General features: G+C 38.1%; 1 protein-coding gene across 1 annotated transcript; it reads left to right on the forward strand.

Moving 5' to 3' along the window:
• The first annotated feature begins 9,636 nt into the window (after window positions 1-9,636).
• On the forward strand, window positions 9,637-18,470 carry LOC106090649 (kelch-like protein 26). Its single transcript, XM_013256927.2, has 4 exons — window positions 9,637-9,924; window positions 15,282-16,122; window positions 16,189-16,560; window positions 17,986-18,470. The coding sequence occupies exons 1-4, from the start codon at window positions 9,709-9,711 to the stop codon at window positions 18,468-18,470; spliced, it is 1,914 nt and encodes a 637-aa protein (XP_013112381.2). The 5' UTR covers window positions 9,637-9,708.
• Window positions 18,471-19,590: the final 1,120 nt, after the last annotated feature.

A 19,590-nucleotide genomic window follows, 5' to 3' on the forward strand; every position in this document is an offset into this window, starting at 1 on the left:
AATTTACAAAGCAAAAGCTGCACATCAGTAACAGCCAACAGCAGCAGAGGAAGAAATACGAGACAAACAAAAAGTTTGGTAAGTGAATGTGAATGAGTGATGGAGTGGAGTGGAGTGAGATTTGTATTGGTATATACTTGGGACAAAGTTAAGTAATTAATCAAAATGGCTGAGAAATCAGTATGTGATTTTGCGATTTTTTTTTTGAGAATATTTCTAACGGAATTTGGTATAAAAATTTCATACTTTTTGTTGTTGTATTCTATTTTGGTGGTTTATATTCATACAACAAATTAATTACAATTTCTAATAAGCATTGCTTTATATGCATACATATATATACCAAACAGTAGTCAATGTCCAGCGTGGGACTTTGATATAAAATTTTTGTGTGACTTAGTGAGATTGTTGAAGTGAATGTGCAAAAAATCCATCATTTATTGATAAACAAATACAAGATTTCTTTGTCGCACGTCATTGCTTAATCACAAGAACTTGGTTGCTCGCAAAGTGGGCCAATTGTATTATGAACCAGACTTGTGTTCTACGTAACCAGAGAGACGGGCCTTCCCAGCCTTGCCCTTCCTTCTCGACGAAGCGGTAGTTTAGTGATAAGCACATTTCATTCTGTGATTCTTTGGAATATGGTCGGTATGATAATTGCAGTAAGTAATTGTTAGCTATGGACAATTTTTATACCCTGGGGGTGTACTAATTGCGTCATTCTGTTTGTAACTCCTCGAAATATGCATCTAAGACCCCATAAAGTATATATATTCTTAATCGTCATGTCATTTTAAGTCGATCTAGCCATGTCCGTCTGTCTGTCGAAAGCACGCTAACTTTCGAAGGAGTAAAGTTAGCCGCTTGAAACTTTGCACAAATACTTCCTGTTTGTGTAGGTCGGCTGAAATTGTAAATGGGCCAAATCAGTCCATGTTTTGATATAGCTGCCATATAAACCGATATTGGGTCTTGACTTCTTGAGCCTCTAGAGGGCGCATTTCTTATCCGATTTGACTGAAATTTTGCACATAGTGTTTTGATATCACTTCCATCAACTGTGAGTAGTATGGCCCTAATCGGTCAATAAGCTGATATAGCTGCCATATAAACCGATCTTGGGTCTTGACTTCTTGAGCCTCTAGAGGGCGCAGTTCTCGTCCGATTTGACTGAAATTTTGCATGAGGTTTTCTGTTATGACTTATGGCTCAAATCAGTCCATGTTTTGATATAGCTGCCATGTAAACCGATCTTGGGTCTTGACTTCTTGAGCCCCTTGAGCGCAATTCTCGTCCGATTTGGCTGTAATTTTGCACTTGGTGTTTTGTTTTCACTTCCAACAACTGTGCAATGTATTGCCAAAGTCGGTGCAAAACCTGATATAGCAGCCATATAAACCGATCACGGGTCTTGACTTCTTTGGCCTCTAGAGGGCGCACTTGTATTCTGCAATGAGGTATTTTGTTATGACTTCCAACAACTGTGGTGAATATGGCTGAAATCGGTTCATATCCAGATATAGCTACCATAAAAACCTATCTGGGGTCTTGACTTCTTGAGCGTCTAGATGGCGCAATTCCTATCCGGTTTGGCTGAAATTCTGCACAACGTGTTTCGATATGACTTGCAACAACTGTGGTAAGTATGCTTTAAATCGGTCCATAATCTGATATAGCTGCCATAAAAACGGATCTTGAATATTGACTTCTTGAGGCACTAGAGGGCGTAATTCTTACCCGATTTGGCTGAAATGTTGCATGAGGTGTTATGCTATGACTTCTAACAATTGTGTCAAATATGGTTCAAATCGATTCATAACCTGATATAGCTACCATATAAACCTATCGGGGAGTTTGACTTCTTAAGCCTCCAGAGGGCGTAATTATAATCCGATTTGGCTGAAACTTTGTACAACGGCTTCTCCCATGATCTTCAACATACTTTTCAAATATGGTACGAATCGGTCTTTAGCCTAATACAGCTCCCATATAAACCGATCTCTCTTTTTTACTTGTTGAGCCCCTAAAGGGAGCAATTCTTACTCGAATTGTCTGAAATTTTACAAAATGACTCCTACATTCAATTCAATTATGGCCCAATCAGATTAAAACTGGAGGGTATATAAGAGGGTATATAAGATTCGGCCAGGCCGAACTTAGCAGGCTTTTACTTGTTACCATTATAACTTTCCTATAACAACAAACTTCAGGAATGCAATAGTTTGGTTTACAAATCCGAAAATATTGATATGGCAACAAATTGGGCCGATAAATTGTAATTCCATCATTTTAAATACGGCCTATGCAAGTGCACATCAGTGAGTAGACGAGAGGTACCGACTCGTGCTTATATACTGAGTGCCTATAATACTCGATATGAAACGGCAAGTTATTGGTGCCAATGGCCATCATGTTACCGCGGCGATCGGCCGTCTTGACCGAAACGCGTTTGCTCATCTACAAGAGCTTGACGAAGATCGCTACCACCGCATGGGAATATGTGGGTACAAAAACAACAACAGTGGACTTGACCTGCCATCTGTTGCGTTTGCTCCTTTTCAATGTCCATCTCCGGCAGCTGAATGCGAATCTTTGCTGCAATATGGCAATGATCTCAAACAATTATGAAAAATTGCTTTTCCCCTCCCCCTTATGCCAATTTTCAAAAGCGCTATAGGTATCTCGGAAATATATGCACTGCTTTAATCGAAATTTTATTTGCACCCTTATGGTACTCCAAAAGCACGTAATTGATTAGGAATTTTTGAAGTCAAATAACTTGGAGAAATGCCCGAACCATAAAACTGCCTTAATGGGCATGTAAAATCAATCTGGAAATTGCTGCCATTAGACGATAAGACATGTCATATGTACTGTCAGCTGTCTGTATTTATAAAACTTGTCTTATGTACGTCGAATACGAATAGAGCGCACTCTAATCGGCATGTTTTCGCATATGTATTGTACTTTTTTTTATAGACATCTATCCACATGTATATTCCTTAAAATAAAAGCTTATACCCACCATTGAAGCATGGGGGTAATTCATTTTGTCTTTCCGTTTGCAACACATCAAAATATCCATTTCCGAACCTATAAAGTTTATATTCTTGATCAACGTAAAAATCTAAGACGATCTAGCCATGTCCGTCCGTCTGTCTGTTGAAATCACTCTACAGTCTTTAAAAATAGAGATATTGAGCTGAAATTTTGCAAACTTTCTTTTTTTATTCATAAGCAGGTTAAGTTCGAAGATGGGCTATATCGAACCATATCTTGATATAGTTCGATATATAGACCGATCCGCCGATTTGGGGTCTTAGGCCCATAAAAGCAACATTTATTATCCGATTTTGCTGAAATTTGGGACAGGGAGTTGTATTAGGCTCTTCGACATCCTTCCACAATTTGGCCCAGATCGGTCCAGATTTGGATATAGCCAATTTAGGGTCTTAGGTCCCTAAAAGCCACATTTATTATCCGATGTTGCTGAAATTTGGTACAATGAGTTGTGTTAGGCCTTTCGACATCCTTCCTCAATTTGGGCCAGATCGGTCCAGATTTGGATATAGCTGCCATATAGACCGATCTCTAAATTTAAGGTCTTGCGCCCATAAAAAGCGCATTTTTTGTCCGATTTTGGCAAAATTTGGGAGAGTGAGTTGTGTAAGGCCCTTCGACATCCTTCTGGAATATGGACCAGGTCGGTTAGGATTCGAATATAGCTGCAATATAGACTGATCTCTTGATTTACGGTTTCGGGCTCATAAATGGCGCGTTTATTGTCCGATGTCGCCGAAATTTGGGAAAGTGAGTTAAGTTAAGCCCCTCGACATATTTTTGCAATTTGGCCTAGATCGTTCAAGATTTGAATACAGCTACCATATAGACCGATCTCTCGATTTAAGATTTTGGGGCCATAAAAAGCGCATTTATTGTCCGATGTCGTCGAAATTTGGGAAGGGAAGTTGTTTTAGACCCTTCGACAGCCCTCTTCAATTTGGTTCAGATCGGTCTCTCGATTTAAGAATTTAGGGCCATAAAAGTCGCATTTATTTTCTGATTTTGCCGAAATTTGGGACAGTCAGTTGTGTTAGGCTTTTCGAAATTTTTCTGCAACTTGGTCCAAATCGGTCAAGATTTGAATATAGCTGCCATATAGACCGATATCTCGACTTAAATTCTTGGCCCCATAAAAGGCGCATTTATAATACGATTTTACTGAAATTTGACACAGTGACTTATGTTAGGCTTTTCGACATCCGTGTCGTATATGGGTCAGATCGGTGTATATTTAAATATATCTACTTAAAACCCCGATATTTTGTTATACACAATTGAACAATGACTTATAAGTGTATTTGGTCGAATCGGAACATATTTCAATGTAGCTGCTATGGGGGAATTTTTCGCCGGATTTCCACGAAAGGTGGTTTACATGTATACCCGAGGTGGTATGTATTCATAGTTCGGCACGGCCGAACTTAACGCCTTTTTACTTGTTTAAAAATTCATTTGTCATTTTTCGTACGCATTACACAATGTGTACAGCTTTCAGTTGCTGTTTTTGAAATAACATATGACATGTCTTATCGTCTAATACAGCCTTAGCATTAGAATTGTTCTTTGAATAAGTCGAAAATTCAAGAAACTCACGACCAGTGTTGCCACTCGAGAAAATTATTTCTACCAAACTTTAAGAAAAATCCTACCAACCCCAACCAAAACCTACCAAATGTTTTACAGGCCAAAAATGTTTGTCCTGATTTCAATGAACAACAGTGCCTGGTTTAAATAAAGCGATTTAAGGGTTTGAACCCCGAAATAAGCCTTCACTGACCATGGATGGATCCCTCAACGTCTGAGTATGGACCAGATCTGATCATATTTGTATACAGCTGCCATATAGCCCAGTTTTCCGATTGAAGGTACTGAACGCACAAAAGCCTCATTTGTTGGCCAGAATATACGAAATTCGGAAGAGATCCCATAACACTTGTACCAGTTACAGTCAATATCTGAGCTTGCGGCTTTTCCCTCAAGTTTGAAGCAGTGAAAACCCCTTGTTACAGTATTTGGCTCCTCGCCATCCATGGTTTTATTCTGCACGCTTAACGAATACACAGAAACGACAAGAGGTGAAATAATTTCAAGTTAACCCCCCAAATTTTTTCAGTAAATAACTTGATATTTATATGTCGGAAAAACCTACCAAAAATTGAGGTCAGCCTACCAAGAGAATAAAAACTTACCAATTTTGGTAGGAATCTACCAGAAACGGCAATATTGCTCACGACGAGTGAACGTATTGAAGCAAATTTGAAGGCGTTGTCTAGCTGTTGATATGGTTATAGAGCTGGCAAAATATCGATGGCACTATCAATACTATCGATATTTTATTTTTGTTTGAATTATTGGGTTGTTAAAAAAGTAATTGCGGATTTTTTAAAAGAAAGTAAATGCATTTTTAATAAAACTTAGAATGAACTTTAATCAAATATATTTTTTTTACACTTTTTTTCTAAAGCAAGCTAAAAGTTACAGCTGATAACTGACAGAAGAAAGAATGCAATTACAGAGTCACAAGCTGTGAAAAAATTTGTCAACGCCAACTATATGAAAAATCCGCAATTACTTTTTGGGCAACCCAATATATGTCTGGTTTATATTTTTTCTATCGATACTATCGGCAAAGTTCAATTTTCCGACATAGAATATATCATAAAAGACAAATTGCATTGAAATTCTACCCAGAACATCTGTTTTGCACTGTATAGAACTAAACTGAAACCCGCACTATCGACTGTTACTGCATATTATCAATAACTATCTATCCTAGAGCTGGCAAACTATCGATAGTCGCAACATTCGATATCGAAAAGTTTTAATAATAAATTTCGATAGTATCGATACTATCGTTAATTTCCCTTCTCCTATATTTCAAGCGATAGTGAGTACTAAAAATGAGGAGATCGATTTATATAGAAGCAATATCCATGCACAGACCAAATAAAACCAAGATTTATAAAGTCATGAGAGAAATCATTATACAAAATGTTAACCTAATCGGATGAAAATTGTGCCCTCTATTGGTGCTATGTGTCTTGAAGGATACATTCAGTGTCACATCGCTTGTTTTTGTTTAATTTTCCAAAAAAAATAACTTTTCCGTTAGTATCCATCGGAAAAATATCAATCGATATTCAGTCAAAAAATTAAATATCGATAGTGCCATCGATATTTTGCCAGCTCTAATCTATCCATCAAAATTGGCAATTTTTGTCCAAGAAATAAGTTTTAATACAAAAAAAATATATATATATATATAGTAGTACTTTTATAAAAAGCTATACAAAATTTATTGGGAATTTTTGAGGAAATCAGCTTGTAGTTGGGGATTTTTGAGGACAAAAGATACGAAATTTGGGGACAAGGGACAGAAAATAATGCCAACACTGAGTACAGGTCGAATGAGATATAAAAATTTAGTTGCATGGGTCGTCGCACTGGACCCATGGAAGGCATTCAGTCATGCCAAACTATTTGAGGACATCGCCAACACGTCCCTCCAGCCAGGCCTGAAATGCTGGGTCACGAATTATCTGTATGGTCGCCGCAATGGAACGAATTCCCTAAGACGGAGTGATATCTCTGGCACTGTTTAACCTCTAACAACAACAACCTATCTAACAACAACAACAACGTTTCATCCCCTTCAGCCAAGAGCTGGCAAACTATCGATAATCGCAACATTCGATATTTTCGATTTATATAGAAGCAATATCAATGCACAGACCGAATAAAACCAAATTTAGTAAACTCATTTGGAAGTCATGAGAGAAATCATTGTATAAAATTTTTAATGAAATCGGATGAAAATTTAGCCAATTATAGGCGCAATGTAAAAATTGCAAATTTTGCCCTTGAACATTCCACTAAAGAACAGGGGCAAACTTCTCACATATCAATGAGTGCAGTCCGATTCTAGTTTAAGCTCAATGATAAGGGGCCTCCTTTTTATAGCCGAGTCCGAACGGCGTGCCGCAGTGCGATACCTCTTTGGAGAGAAGTTTTACATGGCATAGTACCTCACAAATGTTGCCAGCATTAGAAGGGGAAAACCACCGCTGAAAATTTTTTCAGATGGTCTCGCCTTGATTCGAACCCAGGCGTTCAGCGTCACATGCTAACCTCTGCGCTACGGTGGCCTCGCAACGTATCTTATACATATTCTTTTCCTATTTTTGTTCAATTTTGCAAAAAAAAAGAACTTTGCCGATAGTATCAATATGAAAAATATCAGTCGTTATTCATATAAAATATCGATATTTCCATTGATATTTTGCCAGCTCTACACCTCAGTTCTCAGGAGACAAAGATCCTACCCTTGCGAAGACATAAATATATGCTTTCCAAGTAATAGGGACCATCCAAATCATCATCTTGTGGATAGGTAACCACCGCCCAGAAGCCTAAAGGTGAATCTGCGGGATTTAGATGGGGCATGAGGTTCAGCGCTACAATAGAGAACATCTAAATCAAGGGGAATATCAAGCGGGTCTAGGCGAAATTTATGCAGACACGGTGAATAGCTACCGGGTGAATGTGGTCCTTTGAGAACGATCGCCTCCCACTGCAACTGAAGAAATCAACCTCTTCGGCATACCAGAATTTTTCTGGCCCAAGGAAGGATTGCTGCCAAAGTGCAGTATGTGAACTGGGACCACACATGACATATTTAACTGTCCAGCCATATCCACTCGACTCAGACCCAGATCCGTCTGGACGCTCCCCAACTTAGTCGTGCAGTTCCTGTAACTGTATATTCAACAGAACTAAATGTTATCTTAGCATAGCTTGTTATATCTAATTAGATATAATTTGATCTAATTATACCCTCCACCCCCATCCTATGGGTGTACAAACTTCGTCACTCTGTTTGTAATTCCTCGAAATATTCATCTAAGACCCCATAAAGTACATATTCTTGATTGTCATGGCATTCTAAGTCGATCCAGCCATGTCCGTCCGTCCGTCCGTCCGTCTCTCTAACGAAAGCACGCTAACTTTCGAAGAAGTAAAGCTAGGTGCTTGAAATTTTGCACAAATACTGCTTAAAAGTGTAGGTTGGTTGGGTTTGTAAATGGGCCATATCGGTCCAGGTTTTGATATAGCTGCCATATAAACTGATCTTGGATCTTGACTTCTTAAGCCACTAGAGGGCGCAATTCTTATCCGATTTGGCCGAAAAATTGCACGAGGCGTTTTGTTAGGATTTATAACACTTGTGCTATGTTTTTTTTTTTTTTTAAATCGATTTATAACCTAATATAGCTGTCATATAAACCGATCTGGGGTCTTGACTTTTTGAGCCTCTACAGGGCGTAATTCCTTTCTGATGTGCTTTGCTATGACTTCCAACAACTGTGCTCAGTGTGGTTCAAATCGGTCCTTAACCTAATATAGCTGCCATATAAACCAATCTTGAATCTTGACTTCTTGAGCCACTAGAGAGCGCAGTTCTCATCCGATTTTGCTGAAATGTTGCATGACGTGTTTTGTCATGACTTCCAGAATCTGTGCTAAGTATGGTTTAAATCGGTACATAACCTGATATAGCTGCCATATAAACCGATCTTGGATCTTAACTTCTTGAGCCACTAGAGGGCGCAAAACTTATCCGATTTGGCTGTAATTTTGCCTGAAATGCTTTGTTATGACTTCCAACAAATTTGTTAAGTATGGTTCAAATGGGTCTGGAACCTTATATAGCTGTCATATTAACCAATCTTGGATCTTGACTTCTTGAGCCACTAAAGGGCGTAATTCTCATCCAATTTGGCTGAAATTTTTTACAACGGCTTCTTCCATGGCCTTCAATACATGATCAATAATATGGTCTGAATCGGCTTGATACAGCTCCCATATAAAACGAATTGGCTGAAATTTTACACAATGACTTCTACTATGGTCTCCAACATTTTATTCAATCATGGTCCGAATTTGACCATAACTTGATAATGCTCCAGTAGCATGTCAATTCTTTTCTTTTTTCCTTTGATTGCATAAAAAAGAGATACCGGGAAAAGAACTCGACAAATGCGATTCATGGTGGAGGGTATATAAGATTCAGCCCGGCCGAACTTTGCACGCTTTTACTTGTTATATCTGATGGCATACAAAATTGAATAGATCATTCATAGAAATCACCTAAGTATGGTTAAGTCTTTTATGTGTAATTTTTTATGAAATTCATTCATTGCTCATACCTCCTCACACACCAACAGATAATGTTTGCACAAGGCGCACTGAGAGTACATATGTATATTAAACAAACAAATGCCTAGGAAACCCCCCCATTATGAACAATGTATGACAATTAGAATGAATATAGCATTTGTCGCGTCACATGTGTACTGTAAAATACGCCGATGACTAATACAATTAATTAAAATTTATTAATCATAAGTATGTTGCCAACATTTCTATACAATTATTATTTACATCAAATATAAGCATTAATTTTTATGACATCACTTTTTCTTATTTTTAGATTCTTACGATTTTCAATTTTTTTAACATCTCTGCACTCAAGTATTAAGAAGCTAAACAAGAACAAAAAAAAAAAAAAAAAGACATCATTCGCAACCCTTATCAAATTTGTTGGAGTTCAACTTTAATCGAAGTTACAAAAATTGCACAAAGATGGCAGGAGGTGCCGCCTCGGTGCTGCGCAGCAATACCCAGGAAGGACGTTCAAATACAACCGTGGACAATTCATCATCATCCAAATATACACGAGCAGCGCCCAACTTTATGTTGACTTCACATTCGGAGGCCTTACTGCAGGGTTTAAATGCTTTGCGATGTTCCGATAAACTTTTCGATGTCACACTCATTGTTGAGGGTAGGACATTTAAGGTAAGATTTTGCTTCAAACACAAATATGATTCAAGTTCAATGCTAGCTACATGCACACATACATACATACATGCATATATAAAACTGTTGCACATGTTTTTGCATTTATACATTATTTTCCGTTCTCTTTGTTGGCATGCACATGTCTGTGCATTGCGTTGTACGTATGTACGTACGTACGTTGTGTGTGTTTATGATATTTTAGTTCTTATCATTTGACAGCTTTTGCTTTCTTTTGAAGGTTATATTAAAATGAGAATTTTGTATATTGTGTCTAATACAAATATTTAGAGTATTTAGAGACTCATTCACGTGCACAATTGTTAATACTTATATTTAGACGATTTAAGTCATAAACAAAAATTTAGTGCTTAGGTTAATGACCGTTGAACGAAATTTAAATTTATTTGGAAAGTTTTATCGTAAGGTATTGTAATTTAACGATAATTAGGATTTTCAATCGTAGTAGGAACATCAACACCGTTATCGAGGGAAGTGAGTATGTAGATGAAGTTGCTGTGAACCACTCGAACTCGAACACGACCTCAGACAAAGTCATACCAAAAATTGATTTAAAAAGTTCCAGCAAGAAGATAGCAATGATGCGGAGGCAAACGAGAGGGGACAATAATGTGTATAGGCGAAGGCTATAATCAATCTCGCCAACTGTAAATAGATATCAGTGGTTTAAAAATCAACAACTTCCAAGAGCCATCATAACCATGGTATGTAGATTAAGACTTGTTCATCAATAAACCAATTGCCATCTGGCCAGAGTAAACTTTGTCAAATCCACGCTATGACCATCAGTTGCCACAACCTTAATGCGCAGCGAAGAGACCAATTCAATCATTCCAGTATTGACTCGATCTGGAGGGACAACAATTACTAGGTATTTCACACTTTAAACTGATATTACCAAAATGGTGGCATTCAAATTTAACGGAATTTCAACCATCAACCCAGTCTGCGTGCGAAGGCTCTATGGTCTTTCTTTCAACAAAATTTGAATCGATACCAAGGTGTCAACAGAGGAAGAAGAATTAGTAAAAACAAATACTCTGCTTTGTCGCGGTAGGTTCCACTATCCACCAAATAAGAGAGTGAGAAGGGCTTCCAATGAAGTCTACGAAAATGTTGCGTTTTAAAACTTCTGCAAATAAAAAATTCCAAATTTTGCCCATGAACATTCCACTAAGGAACAGGGGCAAACTTCTCACATATCAATGAGTGCAGTCCGATTCAAGTTTAAGCTCAATGATATGATTTTCTGATGGTCTCGCCAGGATTCGAACCCAGGCGTTCAGCGTCACACAACTTTTTGTTTTACAACTTCTACAAAAGTCAATATAGCATTCAAAACTATTTGATGGCAAGACGCCTAAGGAAATGTGGCAGATCTGGATAAGTATGGGATTGGGAAAAACAAAGACATTGTTGATGCGAGCATGGATGATTTAAACAGAACATTTTTGTCATATTAGGTATCGGGAAGTCAAACTTTTCCTACCCTTCCTAATATTGCTGATGGTTTTTCATTTCGCGCAGTATCACTAATTGAATTAATTGATGCGTTTCCATTAACTAAATCACGAGCTGTTGGATCCGATGGATTGCAGTTAAATTTCTTGAAAATTGTTTTCCTTCAATATCAATATTTCCAGCTGCGTGGAAGCGTGCTAAAGTTATACTCATAAGGAAGAATGATGCGACTGACAGTTACAGGCCCATTTCCCATAATGCCTATATTATCGAAAATGGTGGAACATATTATGAAGGCTCAAATTAATGAGCTTATTTTGAGGGGATCATTGTAACATGACTGCCAGTCAGTATTTAGAAGTGGTCGCTCCACGACGTCTTATAGGCTTAACTGATAATATTAAAAGGACTATCAGTAGTCATGAGAACTGTGTTGTGCTGTTCCTTGACATAGAAAGGGCCTTTGACAGACTTGACCATGGAATGGTAGTAAGCAAATTGCACTCTTGTTTCGATTTTCTAGGTCCGCGTTTTTTTCGTTGAAATCGTATCTGTCTGATAAGTTTCAATATGTGAGTTTTAACAACAGATGTTCGAATTTGTTGGCGGTAAAAAGTGGGGTTTCAGGTTTCAGTTCTTGGTCCGTTACTATTTATAATGTAAATGAATGATTTGTTTGTTGCTATTGAAAGTTCTAACTGTTTACCATTTGCTTTTGCTGATGAAATCCAAATTTTATTGAAACGTTCTTCTGTATTCCCAGAAGATTTGCAAGGAGTTATTGACTCCAGTATCTCTATATTAATGGAGTGGTTTCGGGTAAACAATCTATCTGTTAATACCAAAAAGAATATTCAGCATCAGTTTCGAGTCTCCTTTGGGGCCCAGCATCTTAGTATGGCAGATGGGGGAAAGAAAAGGTTCACCTTTTCTTTCCCAGGCTGCTCAATAAATTTGGCGGTTGAATTACCAAGCCCAATTTTAGGATCACTGCTACGCCGACAATGACGACGTTAGTGACAGCCGGTTGTACGTACCGGATTGACCCAATAGAGTCCTTCATGCGCAAGGCATGCTGCCTTGGTGTACAACACACTGCTACAACAACAATGTTCCCGGCACGGTATAGCTGTGAGCACCACACAAGCTGGAACATTGAGGTCCGATCTGTGTGGTGTTCATTGCTGTCACGAGAAGCTTAGTTGCGAGCTACCGGGAGCGTCGACACGTTGCGGATAGTGGAATGCTCCATACAGAGTAGCTGCAACAGCAGTCGCGGACAATCAGTGGTATCGAGCGGAGAGTCTCAGTGAGAGGCCGGGTGGCTACGGCTCTTGCAGAAATACGGAGTGCCTATGATGCTTGATATAAAAAGGCGAGTTTTTGGTGTCTTTAAATAACCAATGGCCGTCTTGTTCCTGCGACAATCGATCCTTTTGGACCTGAACGTGCTTGCTCACCTACAGAAGCTTCACGAGGACCGACACCTCCACATGAAAATGTGGCAACAAAAACAACTACTCTGGGTCTACTTGTAGTTGAATACCTCACAACTGTCCTCAACCTGTTAATGATGTCTCGTAATTTCTATCTATCAACACGTCCCAGGAGGCAGTAGTTTGCTGAAATTCTTACAAGTATTCGCTGAATTTGGTTCACAGAAAATTTCGTCGAAATTTGATTTTCGAAGGAAATTTCGTATAAAATTGATTTTCATTTCAAATTTTGTCGAAATTAGATTTTTTAAGAAAATTTTGTCAAAATTGTATTTTTTAGAAAAGTTGGCAAAATTGGATTTTTTTAGAAAATTTTGTCAAAATTGCATTTTTTTAGAAAATTTTGCCAAAATTGGATTTTTTTTTAGAAAATTTTGTCAAAATTAGATTTTTTTAGAAAATTTTGTCAAAATTTTATTTCAAGATTTTCAAAGAAAATTTCGTCGAATTTAATTGTCATAAAAAATTTCGTCGAAATTTGATATTCGAAGAAAATTTCGCCGAAATTAAATTTTTATAAAAAAAACAAGTCGAACCGGGCCTGCCCCGCTGCTCCTTCTTTAACTCTCTAATATATTTTTAGGGTGGGTAGACTTCACCCTGAATGCGGATATCAAATTCGTGCCATTGTAGTCAATAACGCTAAACGCGTTTGAATCCTGGCGAGAACGTCTTAATGTTGGCGACATTTGCGTGGTACAATGGCATGTATGGCCATTTAAAAAATTTTCCCTAAAGAGGTGTCGCACTGCGGGACACCGTTCGGACTCGGCCATAAAAAAAGGTCCCTTATCATTGAGTTTAAGCTTGAATCGGAAGTCACTCATTGATGTGTGAGAATTTGCCCCTTCTCGGTTCCTGGTGGTTATGTTCTTCTTTAGCTTCCTTAGTACCCTTGGCCGCTTGGGAGCTTGGACCCAAATTTTAATACCATATTCGTTTTCTGGTCTCCAATACCTTTCATTTGATACCCTTATTGTGCCCATCGGACCAGTTTCGGATATGGGTGGCTTTTTTGGGTAAAGGGTAGGGTCCACCTCCACCTCCACCTGTTTCCTTCCAGACAAACGTACCCAATCTATGACAATTGTCAGAAGATCGGTTCAGCCAAGTATCATGTAGTCATAATGGGTCTTCGGTTGGTCGTTTTTGAAGGGTGCCGTGACTCCTATACTTCGAACTGATTTTGTATTCCAGATTCGAAATCTACCCCTGAATACCTTTCATTTCATTTCATTTAGACTCACATTTGAATGCCTTATTTGTATTCTACTCTCCAATACCTTTCATTTGAATCCCATATTGTCCCGATCGGTCCACTTTTATTTTTCGGTAGTTCTTTTGGGGTAAGGGGGAGGGTCCGCCTCCCTCCCAATATCAAAATAATATAGCCTATGTTTCCTTTCAGACCAACCTCCACAATAGGCGAAAATTTCAAGAAAATCGGTTCTGCCATTTTTCAGTCTGTACGGGATAAACAAACCGAGCCCCATATATCACGGCTAATGTGCCCATTTTGGGCGTTTTTGATGGGGCGGGGTGACCCCTGTACTTCGACATGAATTTGTATTCCAAAAAATTATATAGCCTATGTTTTCTTCCAGACCAACCTACACAATCTGTGAAAATTTTATATCAAATTCATTCTCTACTCTCAAATACATTTCATTTGAGCCCCATATTGTCATGGTAGTCCTATTTGGGGTTACTATGAGGATGGGGCAGCCCACCACTCAAAAAAAGTGTATATCCCATTCGTGCTAAATAAGTCAGATTCGGGAAATATTATGTGGGTGGGCTTCCCACCAGATACTTGGCCTCAAAGGTGGACATCATATTCGTACTCTTCTCCCAAATATCTCTCATTTGACCCCTCATGGCCATGGTCGGTAAATATGTCCGGTTTAGGGCGAGGTTAAGGGGTTGGGCGGACCTCCAAACACTTGGCCCAAACTTCATTTCGTTTTCTACCCTCAAATGCGTTTCATTTGAGTCCCATACTGTCGTGATCGGTCTTTATGTCCATTTGGCGGGTTTTGGAGATGGTGCGGGCCTCCAGTCAACCCACCCCAAATTTGGATATCAAATTTTGTTCTAGGTTACTATAAAAAAGCAAATAAAATTTCGCAGGAATCGCTCACCCATTTCCGATATCTGGCGTTAGTGAAAATTAAGGTAAAGAGGGGAACCGCCCCCACTTTTTTTAAAAAAATTCAAAATTTTTGTTTCATAGAAAATTTTGTGAAAATTTTAATTTTTAATTTTTTTTCGAAATTGTAATTTTCCATGTACATTAGTTAACATTATTTTAAAATATCTATTCTACCTGTGTCAATATATCAATAATTTTAATAAATCCTACACTCTTCCATTTTGCAGGCCCACCGTGTTGTACTTGCAGCCTGCAGTGATTATTTCTGTGCCATGTTCACAGATGCCATGCGGGAAGCTCGTCAATCAGAGATAAAATTGAATGGTGTCAATGCCCGTGGCATTGAATTACTCATAGAATATGCCTACACATCTAAGCTAGAGCTGGATCGAAATAATGTTCAAGATGTTCTCTCGGTGTCCACACATGTACAGATGAAAGCCGTCATAGAGGCTTGTTCCAATTATTTGGAATCACAAATTGATTTGGAGAATTGTGTAGCGATTGCGGCACTGGCAGATCTATACGCCTTGGATGCTTTGAAACGTAAAACGTATCGTTTTATATGTTCGCGTTTGGATGAATTTGCACAAACACCAGATCTGATGAATTTGACATGGGATCAGTTGGATTATATTTTGTCATGCAATTATCCCGTTGACTGTCGGGAAGAACGTGTGCTACAAATCACATTGCAATATTGTCTAGAGACGCGATTGAAGGTAGAGCTGGCCCGTTTATTATTTGCCAAAGTGCGTTTCAATCAAATCGAAGCAAACGAGGTGAATACCCTACTTTCCAATACCGAATCGGCTGAAGAGGATTCGCAACAATATGTCGATGCTGTAAGACAGGAGATGCAAAAACAGGAGCAAGTTCGTAAACATAATGCAAAGGATTGTGATGAAGTCATCTGCTCCAAAGTTTTGATCAACTCGCGAGGCATGGAATTGGCTTTGGTGAAAATTGGAGGCTTTGAAACGAATGGCCTGACCAACCAGATAAGTTGTTTCCTGCCATCTGTGGGCAAATGGGAAAGTTTAACTGTGATTCCCCACATAGAGCAATGTGAGCTAAAGAGATATTCTTAGGAATTAAGGGAATTTTTTTAATTTTTTTTTTGTTTACTTTCAGGCAATTATGGCACTGCGGTTTTGGGTAATGATCTGTATATTGTAGGCGGTTCATATGATGTCTGTCTTAAGGAATACATACACCCCTTTGGCTTTCGCTATTGCCCGACAAAAGACAAATGGAAGACCATAGCTCCCATACAGGCAGATCGTTGTCGTTTCTCCTTGAATGCCATGGGAAATTTCCTATATGCTGTGGGAGGTGTTTGTGAGTTGAATGATAACGATGGCGACCACTGGGCCAATGAAATGGCTCAATCGAATTGTGAGCGTTATAATGCCAGTGCCGATCGTTGGGAATATCTACCAGCTTTAAGTGAAAATCGTAGTCAACATGCCGGAGTGGTGTTGGGAGATAAATTGTATATATCAGGTGTGTAGAAAACAAGTATGTAAATACGCTTTAAGTTTTGGATAAAATGTACCATATATGAACCCAAAGCAGCTAAATCGATTTATGTGCGATCCTAGACCAAATCTTGTACGGACGTCGGGAGGTCAAACACAATTCACTGTTTCAAATAACGGCCAAATCGGGCAGCGAAAAGGCCTTACAAGAGTTCAAGGCCGTAAATCGGGAGATCGGTCTATACTATCTAGAACTACTCTGGTTTGCCGGGGGAGGTCGATTTCTTCAGGTGCAATGGGAGGCGGTCGTTTAATTCACTGTGTTGATTTTTAGCGAAATCGGGTAATAAATACGATCTTTAAAGGCCTGAGGACCCTAAACCGCGAGATCAATCTAAATTGGGGTTGTATCAAGATATAGTCCAATAAAGCCCAGCTTCGTACCTAACATACATGGGAATAAATACAAGTAGAATCGTGCTAAGTTCGTACAATCGGCAGCCATGGCAGACCCAACGCAAACAAACGACCCAGAATATAAATATGTATGCAAATTGCAAATTTTGCCCATGAACATTCCACTAAGGAACGGGGGCAAACTTCTCACATATCAATGAGTGCAGTCCGATTCAAGTTTAAGCTGAATGATAAGGGGCCTCCTTTTTATAGCCGAGTCTGAACGGCGTGCCGCAGTGCGACACCTCTTTGGAGAGAAGTTTTACATGGCATAGTACCTCATAAATGTTGCCAGCATTAGGAGGGGAAAACCACCGCTGAAATTTTTTTTTGATGGTCTCGCTAGGACTCGATCCCAAGAGTTAAGCGTCATAGGCGGACACGGACCCATTGATAATTATACCGATCGACTCAGAATCACTTTGATTCGATTTAGCCATGTCCGTCTCCCCGTCTGTGAGTCCATGTATTCTTGTAATCAAAGTGCAGGTCGTATTTGTCATCATCACGAAATTATCACTTTTTAGGATGAACGCTATTGATTTTCATCAAAATCGGTTCAGATTTATATATAGCTCCCATATATATGTATCGGCCGATTTGCACTTATAAGGCCGTAGTAACTATTATTTTCAACCCATCTGCACACAATTTGGCATGGAATGTTTTGTTACTGATTTTAACATATCTGCAAATTTTCAACTAAGTCGGTTCAGATTTAGATATAGCTCCCATATATATGTATCGCCTGATTTGCACTTATAAGGCCGTAGTAACAATAATTTTCAAACGATCTGTTTGATAGTCGGTTCAGATTTCGATATAGCTCTCATATACATATATATTTATGTATTTCCCGAATTTATAATTGTAGGGTAGGTGTAGGTGTAGTCGGCTCCGTTCGACTTTTGCCTTTCCTTACTGGTTTTCTATAAACAATATGTTACTTAAAAATAATAATATTTATATATTTTTTTTTAATTTTGTTTTTTAGGTGGCATTGATCGTCACATGGTCCTACCATCTCTATGGTGTTTCGATACCGTGACCGAAAAATGGAACAAGCTGTGCCAAATGCCCACACCGCGAGCTGATCATATACTTATTGCCATGGATGGTCATATATACGCATGTGGAGGCTGGTATGAGCATAGCATAACGGAGACAAGGGTTCTGGCCGAAACGATAGATGTCTATGACATCGAAACGGACACCTGGTCTACAGAGTCGACTAATCCTATGCCGAAATATTACACTGGGGTGGCAGCTGTTAAAAAACGCATTTACTTCATTGGAGGACTGTTGTCATCGGCCACCATAAATCGGGCAACATCGTCGGTACAATGTTATGATTTAGAGACCAAACAATGGTCGTTTAATGTTGAATGGGAATATCCCAAAGAGGTGTGGGAGTGTACATGTGCGGCTTTTTATGTACCAGAAGAAAGGGATGAATTATTTTGGGGTGAAAGTGCGTAAAGTAGTAATAATGGGCGGGAGGGTTGGGGAGGGAGTTGGAGAGACACATGTTGAATTGGTACAGGGAGAAAGAAAAAGCACACACACAGATACACAGCCACACACATACACACACATCTACACACAATGTAATGTATTTTGATTATAAGTTTAATAATGCAATACTTAAAAATATGTAGTTTAAATTTTTTATACTTTTTCAATACAAAAAGCAATTAAAAGAAAAAACCAACAGAAAAACGCGCCCTCGTTAGTTACACATAGAAATTGTTCAAATTCTCCCAAAAAGAAAGCTAAACAAAAGAAAATGTAAATATGTTTCTCATTCATGTTACTCAAGACATTAATTGATTTTCTCTCTGCTAGCGTTTGATTTTCTCAAAATGAAATATTTAAGAAAATTGTATCTATCCTTGTCATTGGAGACTTTTTTTTATTTGTTTTCGAGCGTTAATTTTTTTTTATTAGAATCTCTGTTTCTTTTTTTGTTTCTAAAAACAAAAGGACAGAAACCATACATCTTCTAGACAAGAATTTAATTCAAAGGTTTACCTATAAAGCTGCTTTAGTTATCGTTTGTTGATGTAAGACATGTACAGAAGAAAATGTATTTTATTTTTTAGGATTTTTTTTAAATTTTTTATACATACAACCCCTTTTTTTACTAACCACCAATCAACTCTGAATAATTGTTTTCTTTTTTTGTTAAAGAATTTATTTATACACACACACATACATATATTTTTATGCTTTATTATAAATAATATAATTTATTTTTTTTTTGCTAAATATCGAGCACAGTGCTCCAGCACTTTGCCTTATAGTAATTAGTATTCTTAACAGTTTGTTATCAGTCTTAAAATAGTAAAAAAAAAGATTTTTTTAATTTTTTTATATTTTTATATATTAGTGGCAGGGCCATTTCTTGATGTTTGATGAGGAGAAAACAACTGAAAAAAATGAATGAAATGTAATTAGTTGTTATAAAAAAAAATTAAATCACAATAATTCAAATTTGTATTTGCTTAAAAAAAAAAACACTTACTCACACATACACTCAAAATACATTTTATTCTAAATACAAATTGTACTTTTATGCATTTTGATGCACACTTTTTCA

The sequence above is a fragment of the Stomoxys calcitrans genome, chromosome 4 (assembly GCF_963082655.1).
Source record: "Stomoxys calcitrans chromosome 4, idStoCalc2.1, whole genome shotgun sequence".
NCBI classification, from domain to species: Eukaryota; Metazoa; Arthropoda; class Insecta; order Diptera; family Muscidae; genus Stomoxys; species Stomoxys calcitrans.

Excerpts from the sequence above, each read along its gene's own strand:
- LOC106090649 (XM_013256927.2), top strand. The coding sequence starts at position 9,709 with ATGGCAGGAGGTGCCGCCTCGGTGCTGCGCAGCAATACCCAGGAAGGA. Across the intron at positions 9,925-15,281 it reads TTGAGGGTAGGACATTTAAG|GCCCACCGTGTTGTACTTGC; the intron begins GTAAGATTTTGC and ends TCCATTTTGCAG. Across the intron at positions 16,561-17,985 it reads AGATAAATTGTATATATCAG|GTGGCATTGATCGTCACATG; the intron begins GTGTGTAGAAAA and ends TTTGTTTTTTAG.